This window comes from Nothobranchius furzeri, chromosome 12, assembly GCF_043380555.1.
Source record: "Nothobranchius furzeri strain GRZ-AD chromosome 12, NfurGRZ-RIMD1, whole genome shotgun sequence".
NCBI lineage: Eukaryota > Metazoa > Chordata > Actinopteri > Cyprinodontiformes > Nothobranchiidae > Nothobranchius > Nothobranchius furzeri.
Window position 1 is genome coordinate 64841369 of NC_091752.1, and position 13458 is coordinate 64854826.

The 13458-nt window shown below is 46.6% G+C and overlaps 1 protein-coding gene across 6 annotated transcripts in view; it reads right to left on the bottom strand.

Annotated features, from left to right (window-relative positions):
• The window catches only part of pvalb6 (parvalbumin 6), a 122684-nt gene that overhangs the window by 57087 nt on the left and 52139 nt on the right, over positions 1 to 13458 (bottom strand). For 5 of the 6 annotated variants that reach the window (XM_070542836.1, XM_070542835.1, XM_070542834.1 and 2 more), the window contains one exon: positions 12316 to 12552. The exons of the other annotated variant lie outside the window; for it this stretch is intronic. In XM_070542836.1, coding sequence (XP_070398937.1) covers positions 12316 to 12552 — 237 coding nt within the window. The remainder of the gene's footprint in view (positions 1 to 12315; positions 12553 to 13458) is intronic. 6 annotated transcript variants of the gene reach the window in all.

Consider the following 13458-nt stretch of genomic DNA (forward strand, 5'->3'; position numbering starts at 1 on the left):
TGAAACCAAAACCGCGCTTATTTTCGAACAGGGTGAAACACTATTTTAGGTGTTGTGTGAAAATAAGTCCAGGATGAATAAAAAGGGTCAATTTTCACCATCGAATTGACACAGTAACCTTTCATGCATGCCAGAGCTGCAAAGTCAAGGTTTTGCCAGCTGGAGGATTCAGACGCACAAATCAACCTTTTGCTCACTTATTGTTCTTCAGCGCAGACATAAATAAACTGTCAAGGTCTCCCGCAAAAGCCCTTCTCTCCCTGTGTAAAAGTCAGACTGCTGGATCCCTCACTCTGAATAAAAGTGAATCTACACAAATCCTACAAGGCTTTACAACTTATTCTTACAATGATCCATTTGTATCACAAATCACTATGTGTTTGATTTAACAAGTTAGTCATTGTTTACACTCATAAACATCTTCATAAGATACAAATCCAGGTTAAGATTCACCTCACATAAAGTTTAAAGATTCTTATTCACAGTGTTAAGAATCTTGTATCTGAATGAAGGAGAGGCTTTCTGAGAAATGTTTTGGTGAAGCCTTCCAGACATGGCACATTCAGATTTGCCAGAATGGCTGGAAATCATGGCAAAGTAGTTTGATGAAACAAGAATTACTTCCAGAGTAATTGAGTTTAGTGGAGTTCCAAACCCAAGCATCCTTGAGACATCTCTTTTGACATAAAGTCAAAAGCCTGTTTGCACGCTGCAAGCTGACACAGCCAGACGGCTCCCTAAGAGCCACATCCCCTTTGGACACAAGCATTCCAGCTACTCTTGTGACCTGGAGACATGTCATGACGGGACGGGTCGTATCGGAGTTAATCAACTGGCTTCAGGTGCCATGGGGTCCACCCGACTTCTGACAGTCCAGATCTGCTGGGGGTCTCCGCCAGGGTTTGTAGACACAGCAGATTGCGTCTGATGCTGTTTTATTAATAATCAACTCTATGGTTTAGAGCAGACAACAAATTTTTTACACCCAGATTTCACAATTTCTTTCAGATACAAAGATTCTGATCAACATCTAGCTTACATCACACCACCTACACATCACATTCTATCACCACATATCCACTCCATCACATCTCATTATTCATATCTTGTCATGTATAATCATTAGTTTAGAAAAAAATAAAATTAATTTTTAACTTTATACCTGACTCTGAATTAATACGAAGTGTGTTTATGGTTGATCAGTCAGATCACACATAAAAGCACTTTGGATTGCTATTATCTGTCTCACCGAGACAGATCTCAGACAGATCCTGAGATGCTCCTGCCTGACATATTTATTTTATTCACGGAAAAAAATCAGACTAGTGATTTCTATTGGCTCCAAGAGCTTCTGGCGTTTTTAAAAAGTATCCCAGGGGCACGGTAAGGGTCGGAGATGTTTAATCTATTTAATTTCTGACTATATAAAACGATTTATTCGGTGTGAAGTAAACTCTGATGGAGTAAAATCCAAGCTGATCCCGTTCATTTTGTTTACCTTTGTTGCCTGCCAACATGGCGTCTACTCTCTGAGAGTCACGTGACGTCTGGAGCTCTATGGGGAACTTTCTACCTGCTTAACGGCTGTTAGCTGTTTACTCTGCCAATAGCTCATATAAAGGCTGGCCGTTAGCATTTCTAGTTTGACAGCTGGCAGTAGAAAGCACAAAAAGAAGAAGTTTGCTTTGCAAGACTAGTTTGAGGAAGCTAAAAATCACAGACTGATGGTAATTTTCACCAACAGGGTGGATCTTTTTCAAATGTGGCTTATTTTAGGATCGCTTATATTTTAGGTCGCTTCAAGCATTCACATAAATGTCTTTTGCATTAAAGCGGTCAGAGATTTCAAAACCATATTTACTTTGTTGTTGTTGAATATAACTAGCTTGGCGTGTCAAATCAACCGGACCAAAACATCTCCAACCTGCTTTTCTATGTAGATTCGTTATGTTGCACAGGCCACGGGGAAATGATTTGTTCCTAGAAAATCGGGCTTAACTTGAGATAGAGTTAGACACGCCACCTTAAATGTACAAGGCCCAACCCACTTTAATGTCAGAATTATGTAAATGTTGGTGTGGATCATTCTTCTGATCCTTTTTAGGGGTGCTGGGATTAAATTCAGTGCCCAACAATTGACTAGTAATGCCTATGGGTGGCAGAACGCTAGCTTGAGCTACTGCTAATGCTAGTTTGAACTACTGTACCCCTAACATTATTGTTGGACAAGAGGGAAAAAAACAAAGATGACTGTCAGAGCACATATGTTCTAGGATGTAGTGGGAATGTGCAGTCTTTGAATGAAAGCCAGATAGGTCCATAGCTTGCCTATTGAGTTATCTAAATACTGTAAAACTAGCTTAACGCAGCATCAAAGAGCCATCTGGGTAAACCGGCCAATGAGCACAAAGCTCCTTTAATATTCATGTACTGGGTGAGTGGGTGAGCTAAAGCAGCATTTACACTCTAGGGCTTAATTATGGGGTTGTGTTTGGCCATTTATCAGGGCTCCTGAGCCATTGTGAGCCCCAACAAAGTGTCATGTGCTTTATAGAGACTCTAAGACTTTTCTGAGTCTTTGATGAAGTCTGCTTGATATAAAGGAGCTACTTGAAATGCACAAAGACACCTGCCCATTGAGGCATAGCGTGCGATTTCATCTCATCTCGCCTGAATGGGAAAATATATTATGATGAAATGAGAAAACGGAGAAAGTCATGATAGACTCAGATGTGACTGACAGCTGTCAGCTTCCATCTGACACGTGTCAAAGGCAGAAACCAACACAGACAAATAGATGTTTGTTTGACTTAAGGTTGAAAGGATGTTTTTGAGGCAAGTACTCATTATTTTACCCACTTTAGCTGCCTGAACATCCTTCATTAAGAAAAAGACACTGATGTGTTGTTTTACAACGTTCCACTATGCAGTATATAGTGTAGGAGCCATTTTTGCTTGATAGGTAACACCCCCGTTGAGCAGTCAGTGTCATGCTAAGAAACATCAATACACTGGTAGGTGTCAATAGTTGGAAGAATAAATGTGACACATGAACTGATTTCACATGGAAAGTGCCTGGTGAGACAGGAAATCTCGGGAGATCAAACTAAACAAAGATGGAGGAGGAGGAGCATGCAGCTTTCCTCATTACTGATTTAACACAGATATCAGACCAAGGCACAAACGTTTGAAAGCCCTGGTTTATGATCTAGGTGGTCTTGGCGTGCATTGAGAGTCAAAAGAGTGCAGGGCTGGAAATTGGCTGTTTGACGGACACAACAACTGGACTGCTTACCTTTACCTCAAACGATGTTGACTTTCCACCAGGTGAGTATAAGAGAAATCTATGATTTAGATGCAATGTCTGATATATTTCAATAAATCCAGTACTGATGTAATTTAGAGTGAGTAGCTTGGAAAACCAATTTAATGATGGAATCTGAATCAGAGGGCAATGGGCAAGTGGTAGGCAAGTCACCCCCTACCAGAGTTTTACTCCACTCCCACTTCCTGTTTGAAAAATGCATCAAATGCTGTTGCCTGGCAGACCGAGAGGGCTAATCCACTAAAGAGTTATTACTGCTTTAAGCTATTCCTTTCAAAGTGGGTTTCAGTAATTATGTGGGTAGAAAGGTTACCATCTTCATAATAGACAGCACTTTGTAGCCCTCTGTTGACCAGAAACCACATTTAACAGTTATGTGGGATGGGTAAGTGCCCAAGGGGGCTCTCTCCACCAGCTTTGTGTTTATAGCTGTATACTGTGCCGATAGCTAACATAAAAGCTAAAAGTTAGCTTTCTCAGTTTGACAATTGTCAATTAAAACCACAAGAGTAATTTCGTTTTTTAGTTTGCATCATGGTGAAGAGTAATGTATTTTGAAGACGAAGCAAATAGATAAAACCAGGTGAAAACTGTGTACACTGTTTGAGAAAGCTAAATGAAGCTATGAAATCACAGACTGATGGTGACCTAGCTTTGTTGCTACAGGACTAATAAGTGATGCTCATTTTTGTCCAACAGTGTGGATCTTTTTACGTTGTGGCGTAGTTGGTATCACTTGGCTCGTGTTGGAGTTGGCTTGTTGTTGGAGCTAGCTACAGCAGGATGCAGCAAGTTCATTTATAACAGTTGCAACAGCAGAGATGAGAGGAGATGACCACTGAGCAGATGGAGTGAAGCTGATCAGGGAAAGAGGAAAGTCCCAGAGACAAGAAAAGAAAGGATAGGAAAACAGGGAAGCAGCAGCATTCCCACTTTTGCATCATTCCATGTCTACCTAAATCTTCATTGACGTTTAAATTAAAACTCAGACGATCCCCTGAACACTGCAGACAGAATGACGTACTACGCCATTACCAAAGTCACATCACTGGATTAGCTGGAAAGACAGAAGACGTGAGATAATTCAAGAGGGTCATTATTGGTTTAATTGCTCTTTCAGCATTGGGTACTTTCATCAGTGGCCTGCCACCTGCATGTATCTGCTGCTGTTGTTTCTCCTCCAGCCGAACCCTCTGCTCTCTGTTTCATTCAAACACCTCCCCCCTCGTTCTACATTGCACGCCTCTCCTGATTACCATCCCCGTCTGTCTCCTTGTTTCCTTGTCTCATTTCTCCTCTTCTCACCTGCCTCAAACATCACCTTTGATTCCACATAAGTAGCTCTTGTTGGCAAAACCCAGAGTAGAAACTGCTACTGCCTCAGCCATTCGGTGTGTGTGTGTGTGTGTTATGGGATTAAACAGAGAAGGAATGTGTGACCTGATATGCTTGCACCGAAAGATTTTATCTTTGTAGACAAAATCCCCACGTGTGAATAAATGATAAACCAAAGCCTAGTGAGGAAACGAGTGGATCAGAGGGGATTCCTTTTCATTTTTAGCGCACACCTCCCTCTGTTTTTGGAGCGCTTTGCTTCCTTCCCCTTTTTCTCATTCACTTATCATTTCTTCTCCTCTGTATTCACTTCAGCTGTTTAGTGAGAAGTTATGAGTCTTTGTGTAACATGGTAAAGTATAAAGAATGTGCTGAACTCGTGGCTTCAGCATTTAGGAAGCACCGATTGTTGACTTGACTTGTACTTTATTCTGAACTAACATAAAAAACATTCCTCCTTGAACCGTCACCTTATTGTGGTGGAGGAGTTTGAGTGCCCTAATGATCCTAGGAGCTATGTTGTCTGGGGCACTTTGTGCCCCTGGTAGGGTCTCCCATGACAAAATGGTCTTAGGTGAAGGGTGAGACAAAGAACGGTTCAGAGGATCTTTCATGGATGTAAATTCAAAGAGTCGGAGTACCCGGCCCGGAGGGTTACTGGGGTCCCACCCTGGAGCCAGGCCTGGGGTTGGGGCCCGTGAGCGAGCGCCTGGTGGCCGGGCTGTCGCCCAGGGGGCCCGGCTGGACCCAGCCTGAACCGGATACATGAGCTCATCCAACTGTGGACCCACCACCCGCAGGAGGAACATGAAGGGTCCGGTGCAGTGTGGATCGGGTAGCAGACCGAGGTGGGAGCCTTGGTGGTCCGATCCCCGGGCAAGGAAACGGATTTTTGGGATATGCTAGCAGGGAAGGAGCAGGAGCTTGTGGCAGAGGTTGAGCGGTACCAGCTAGATATAGTCGGACTCACCTCGACACATAGCATTGGCTCTGGAACCTAAGTCCTTGAGAGGGGGTGGACACTCTCCTTTGCTGGAGTTGCTCCGGGTGAGAGGCGGAGGGCTGGGGTTGGCTTTTTGTTAGCCCCAAGAGACTCTGCCTGTGTGTTGGGGTTTACCCCGTGGGACAAGAGGGTAGCTTCCCTGCGCCTTCGGGTCGGGGAACGGGTCCTGACTGTTGTTTGTGCTTATGGGCCAAATATCAGTCCAGAGTACCCACCCTTTTTGGAGTCCCTGGGACAAGTGCTAGATAGTGCTCCATCAGGGGACTCCATTGTCCTGCTGGGGGACTTCAATGCTCACGTGGGCAATGACAGCTTGACCTGGAGGGGTGTGATTGGGAGGAACGGTCCGCCTGATGTGAACTCGAGTGGTGTTTCCTTATTGGACTTCTGTGCAAGCCACAGTTTGGCCATAACGAACACCATGTTCGAACATAAGGGTGCCCATCGGTACACTTGGTACCACGGCAGCCTAGGTCACAGGTAGATGATAGACTTTGTAGTCGTATCATCTGACCTGCGGCCGTATGTTTTGGACACCTGAGTGAAGAGAGGAGAGGAGCTGTCAACTGATCACCACCTGGTGGTGAGTTGGATCAGATGGCAGGGGAAGATGCCGCGTAGACCTGGCAGACCCAAACGCATAGTGAGGGTCTGCTGGGAACGCCTGGCAGAAGAACCTGTCAAGACGGTCTTCAACTCCCACCTCCGGCAGAGCTTTGACCGCGTCCCGAGAGCAGTGGGGGACATTGACTCCGAGTGGGCCTTGTTCCACTCTGCGATTGTTGAGGCGGCTGTTGCTAGCTGTGGTCGCAAGGTGGCCGGTGCCAGTCATGGTGAAAACCCCCGTACCCGCTGGTGGACACCAGAGGTTCGGGGAGCCGTCAGGGTGAAGAAGGAGGCCTACAGGGCGTGGCTGGTCTGTGGGTCTCCAGAGGAAGCAGGCAGGTACCAGATAGCAAAGCGGGGTGCAGCAGTGGCAGTTGCCGAGGCAAAATCTCGGGCGTGGGAGGAGTTTGGTGAGGCTATGGAGAAAGACTATCGATCGGCACCAAAGAGGTTCTGGCAAACTGTCCGGCGCCTCAGGAGAGGAAGGTAGCAACTCGCTCACACTGTTTACAGTGGGGATGGGGAGCTGCTGACGTCAACTGGGGCTATAGTCGGACGGTGGAAGGAATACTTTGAGGAGCTCCTCAATCCCACCTACGCGCATTCCGAGGAGGAACCAGAGCCGGGAGACCTGGGGATGGACTGTCCAATCTCGGGGGCAGAAGTTGCTGAGGTAGTCAAAAAACTACACAGCGGCGGAGCACCGGGGGCGGATGAGATTCGTCCTGGGTTTTTTTTTTTTTTTTTACCGTGTCCTGTCTGGCTGTGAAGCAAGCAGAATTAATGTCTGAATGCTGGTGACAAGCCTTACAGATTTACTCTCAGGTGGAGCATTAAAGCGTCTGCTTTTAATGTCACGCCTGATACTTAAAAAATTATTGTTATTGTTTTTGAATGCTTTGTAATTCCGACCAGACACGGAGACAGAGGTGAAAGAGAAAGGAAAAGAAAAGGTGGGGGGGGGGGGGGGGGGGGGGGGGGGGGTTCCACAAAAATAAACAATAATGAACAAGAGTCTGCTTCCAGACCTGCAGAAAAAGACAAAAAAAAAACAAAAGGGCAAAAAATAATGGGACACAACAACAATACAACAAGATCAAGCTATCACTGTGTCAACTTGATGAGGAAATATATAATCAACATTGCTTAACTGAAGAATCACGATAATAAATCACAGTGAATTAAGTGCCCACTATAGTCTTGAGACCTGTGTTGAACGTGCCCAAGCCCATACTTTTGAGAGCACCATGTGAGCACCTGTGTGTGTGTACACGTGCTTGTTTATGTAAGGTTTCTCTATAGGAGCGTCCAACAGAGAGTGTGAGGGACCACAGATCCGCCCCCCAAAGATGTGCAGGAGACGGGGGGAGCTCCAAGTCTCAGAGATCCAGGCGCTGCCCCAGAACACAGGAACCCCAAGGAGACTGCAACCAGAAAGGCCCCCGCCCCCTCGAGAGGCACAGAGGATTGCCCCGGGGGGCCACAACCAGCAGCCGGCAGAGTCCCGGGAGACATCAGCGGCAAGCCCTCAGGCCCGCCCGCAGCCTCCCACCCCCTAGCCGGCCGAGCCCAGGACCCAGCGACCCGGGACCCAGGGGCTACCACCCCCGCCGGGGACCCAGCAGAGCCCAGGGACCCAGACCCCACCAGGGAGCCACCGGGATCTATCAGGCAGATGCCAAAATCTTAAACCCCCAGACTCGGTTGCCTCGAACACTCAGGCAGACCAAGGCACAACCCCTCACACCAGGTGTGGCAGGGGGAGGGGGGACGAAGATTTATATCATCAAAAGAAGTTCCAGGAGAGGGGAGGAGTCAAAGGCCCCACCTGACATATACAGTCATACACAAACACTGTCATACACTACTTCCCTCATGCTCACACATACACATACAACCAAAGACTTACAAAAATGCATGCCGGACACCCACTCGTGCTCCCCATACACACCCTACTCACTCTGGTCCTGGTACTGCTGCACATTGGGTACAACATCACCGGTAACCAGAGTTTGACCCTTTCTGCTGGGGTACTGATGAGCAGGCCCCCCCGCCCAATGCTCAGCACAGCAATCTACCACCCCATACCCCAACCAGACGGCCAGATCTCCCTCCTAGCCTCCAGCCCCAGGAAGCCAAGCAACAACAGAGGTGGCTAAGACCCCTAGTCTCCCTCCGCCTGCTCCAATATAGTGTTCTGTGACCATGAGGTGTATTCCATGGCTGTGGTGAGCGGGCAGTGCGGGCATCATCCGCCCTATGCCAGCTGATGTCACCGCACCACCCCACTTACACCCTCAGCCCTCGGTGTCTAAGTGCGGTTTGAAATTGGAAGTGGGCACCGTCACCCGGGAGGAGGCTGAGATATCCCCCTGCCAAATGCTGTTGAATGTGCTCACGCCCAAGCCCCTAAGTGTGTGTTTGTGTGGAATGTCGTCAGTGGAAGTGTATAAGGTGCAAATAAAATTGGGGGGCAGGTTGCCACAGGAATGCGAAAATGGGGTCCATACCCGCACTCCCTGACTTGCCCACCCCCCAAGGTCCTATGTGTATGTTTGTGTGATGATGTGAGGGAGCAGGAGGAGAGAAATATGCGGGGATGGGAAGGAATGGCTGGTTGGGCTAAGCCCTCCAGGGAGCCAGCTCCCCTACTGGCCCCAATAGGCACCTCTGTTGTCAACCGGCACCCAGGGCATGGAGACCCCAGCCCATCCTGCCAGGGCCCAAAGCAGCAGCATTACAGAGCCTCACGGAGTCCGAGGGCACCAACCCAGCCCCACCTCAGCAGAATATCTGGTGGTGCTCACTCCTCACCCCTGCCACGTGGACCCAAGGGATAAACCATCAACCCTGCACAATGGTCAACTTTCCTCGAGGGTCACACCCATTAGGACAGTGGGAGGCTAAAGGAGGTTTGCACAATTTGAACTTGGAAGGAGTTTTGGTTTCTCAAGACATAAATACCTTCAGGAAAACTATGTTAGTTTTAATGTACCCACGTTTCTTTAGGTACCCTTTGGGTAATATTTCCTACCTCCGTGGGGGTAGTTGCCATACAGCCACCAGCAAGTGCAACAATAAACAATTAAAGATAAAATACACACAAAACCTGCACACCAGAAGGCATCTGCTTAGCCATCAGTTTTTCAGTTGGTTTGACCTCCAAATGCACAAAGTCTATTCATGATTAGATGTCGGCAGCATAGCGTTGGGGTGGTACTGGAGTTTGTGTTGGTTGGGACCAGTTTAAAGGTTCAATTATCCCCTGAGTAGTCTTACTCCACCCATACTTCCTGTTTGAAAAATGCGCCTAAAGGAGGTGTCACGCAGCAGGTGAAACTGACCCTAACCCTGAACACGCCCAATATCGTTTGCTCTCAGAAGCTAACCTGAGATGGGCCTGTTTACTACCTGGATGCAAGAAATTGTCCATTTTCAAAAGACGAGAATCACGATCAAACTATGAAAAAAATGCTCTAGAGTTCCTTTGGAACCATTTATTAGTAGTTCTTTGTTTCCAAATCTCAGTGAGATCGCTGTGGTCTCATAAACATGAAGTGTTTAACCTACTAAACACTCTAGGTGTGGAAAATATCTGTAAACACACTTTTATCCTGGTAAGAGTCTGAAAATGTTCAGATAAGCGATAAGGAAGACCTTGAAAGACTTCAGAAAGTCTAAAATACAAATCAAAATCATTTCATAAGTTTTCAAAAATCTCTAGACCAGGGGTCACCAACCTGGTGCCAACAGGCCTTTCTCCAAATAGCACAAGTCTACTTCTAGTTCAAAGGATGATGTTGATTCAATCTGGTAGCTGATTGGCTCAGTACTAATGAAGTAGCTCTTCATATAAACAGAAATAGGAGCTGACTCAACGTGCAGTATGTGTGCAAATAAACACAAATACACTCTTTTTACTGTTGTACAACCTCAGTGAAATTTCCCAATTAGACCACATGAGAACTGTTAATGTCAGGGTTAGGGTTAGACCAAAGACATTCACAACGTTCTGTGTTTTTGACTCAGATTCTCTCACTCAGACCCTTGAGATGAACAGTGAGGTCTCCTCTCTGAGGTACTTTATTTCACACTTCACAGAGCTCCATCCTTGTTAAATCCGTGCATTCCCCATCCAGTCGGGAGACGATATTTTACCACGTATGAAGACTGACTTTTAAACCTAATGGGGAAGTGCCGATGTGGTTTATGGAGATGCTCGATGTGCCGGTCTCAGAGCTGAGTGTGTCACTGTAAATCCTAGAATATTTCCAAGGATATATTTGGTTAAAGACCCTGAAAGCGGAAACAGTTTTGACTAATGCATCATCGTGTGGCATACTGACATACCACCACCAGATGACGCCACATGACATTCTGATGGATTTGTATCCTCTGATATTTGCAGCTTTAAAGTAAAACTAATCTATTTTCTACCTCTTACCACAGTTGGGACTTATGGAGGTAAAGCGTCTAGCAAGGAATGACGTATTCCTGTCTCGGGTGACATTCTCTTCCACCTGATGGAGGTCCTTGGGGCATTCTCAGCCCAGAGAGGATATATAATCCCTCCAGCCAGTTTGAATTTTGCCCTGGAGGTTTCCCTCCAGTGGGACATGCCCGGAAAACCACCAGTGAGGTTACCAGGAGGCATCCTCTTCAGATGCCCGAACCACCCAAGCTACCCTCTGCTGGTATGAAGACGCTCTGCCCCAATGTTTCCTGCAGAAAACTTAGATGTATCACTAAACCAAGAGCTTGTTCTTTTTGTTCCCCCCCCCCCCCCCCATACACACACACACACACACACACACACACACACACACACACACACACACACACACACACACACAACTGCAAAGGCACAGATCAAGTCCACCAGTCCCTAACCCAGACAAACACATGCAGCGATTCTCAATCTTTTTTCTAACTTTTAATAAAAACAAGCTTTTATTATTTTCCTTTGGAGTTATTTAAGAGCATTTTTGGCTTTTTCAACCCTAGCTTCAACTGTAACATCCACTTTCCCTCTGTCGGCTCACTATCCATACTTCTCGTCTTTCTTACCTAAAATCCAGCTGTGTAAATCCCTCATTTTCATTTCCCCCTTGTCACTTTAGAAGCTACCTAACACACACACACAGACACACAGACACACACACACACACACACACACCCTTCTCTCTCATCCATCTCTGTCAGTTCCTCATCACCGACCCTTGCTTTAGGTCTACGACATCCACCCTAGCCCCCGACACCTGAAACAAATGTCATTTTTGGAATTGCCCAGCGTGGAGGAGGCTGTGCAGCTGCTGCTTGCACAGCTGTTCATCTACGGGAGCTGGCAGAAGGATCGTGGCACGCAGTGGCAGAGAACGGGTTTGTGAATGACGCAATGAGACAGAAAGAGTTTGAGTTCAAACCAACACTTGAGCCCGGGACCACATCTGTCCATGGTTCTGCACTGGCTCTCATCATCACTGCAGCGCAGAGCGTGCTATCACAGATGGAGCCTCCTCTTTACAGCAAGCAAGAATGCCTTCTGTTGTCTCCCTCCTCCTTCATCCCTCAGTCCTCCTCTAGACCTTCATCTATTTCATTTCTGATGCAAACCCTCAATGATAAACACACACACACACACACACACACACACACACACACACACACACACACACACACACACACACACACACACACACACACACAGCGCTCATGGAACCAATCACCTCTGCCTGATTTCTGCTCCTGTTTGTGAATGGGATTCTTACGGGAAGGGAAAGCAGGAAAATCTCAGCAACCTTTTCCCCTTTTTTCTTTCCACCTAAAATGTTTCTGCTTCCTGATCTTTTAAACATCGCATTCCGTGCCTTTCGATCTTTTTAAACTAAATCATTTTACCGCTGCTGCTCTAAATCAGCCTCTGTTCTCTGACTTCACCCCCGACTCGTCAGCATCGTCCTCCTCCTTTCTCCAACATCCTGACAACTCTCTTGTTCAAGAGGACACCAACGGTCCACTCAGAGATGACCACATGAACTCCCCCTACCTTCTGTCTGGAGCTCCTCTGACTCGTCAGTGGTTGGAGGAAGAGCAACGAGCCCGCGAGCTTCTGGCAGCTGGAGAAGTGAGGTGAAGGACGGAGAGGAAGAAATGGAAAGGGTGAGAGAGAGATAAGGGACAGCAGAGAGAGGGAGCGGTGTGAAGAGAAAAGTGGACCAGAGCAGGCAGGCTGAACGATGCAAGAAGAGGAAGAGGAGGGGGAAGAGGAGGGCGCTCCGGTTTGCTGGAGGTGAGATGAAGGGGAGAAAGTGAGGGGAGATAAAGGGAGAGGGAGGGAGGATGCACGGGATCGGGGTAAAATGTGAAGAATATGTGAAAATCTTGGAGAAAACATCAGATTACAGATAAAAGAAACAAATTGTCACGTTAGAACCCTTTAGTCCACATGTAACCTTTGACCGGTGACTTTTCCAACTCTGGGAATGCCGTGGCGTGCTCCCGCCGCTTCAGACAATCAATTCCACAGCAGAAAATGTCCGTCCATGCATTAAATCCCACTGTGATCTAATCCCAGCGGTGGTGCAGCAGTTAACTTCAGACTTAATGGAGGTATAAGGACAACGGGGAAGACAAAAATAAGGCTTAAGAACAGAAAGATTAGAGGTGAGATTTTTCTGAAAGGTTTGAGGAGTGGTGACTCAGAACATGGAGCTCTGGAGGCAGACGAGAAAGGTGGGAAGCTGATAAAGCTGAGGAAATCCACTGATCTGCCGTGCCTTTGATGGGAAGAGAGAACATTACAGATGTGGCTTAAGAACATCTGGTCTCTGAGTCCCAAACAGTACAACACCCACAATCTCTTATTTGACATTATTTCATTTATTTGAAGTGTTTTTATTGCATCACTTTCATAATCTTGCTGTGTTTTATGATGTTTTAAAGTAACAATAGAACAGTTTTTTTAACTTGAAACTAGAGCTTTAACATTTTTCTCATTGACCACTTGACCAGTTTCATTTTGACACCACTCTGCTGCCCTCTGCTGAGGTCCTAGGAGGTGCTCTTTACCTGCTTTACAGAGGTTAGCTGTATTTCAATTCAATTCAAGTTTATTTATAAAGCGCCAAATCACGACAACAGTCGTCTCAAGGCTCGTCACACAGTAAACCTACAGGTCAGTTCATTAAGC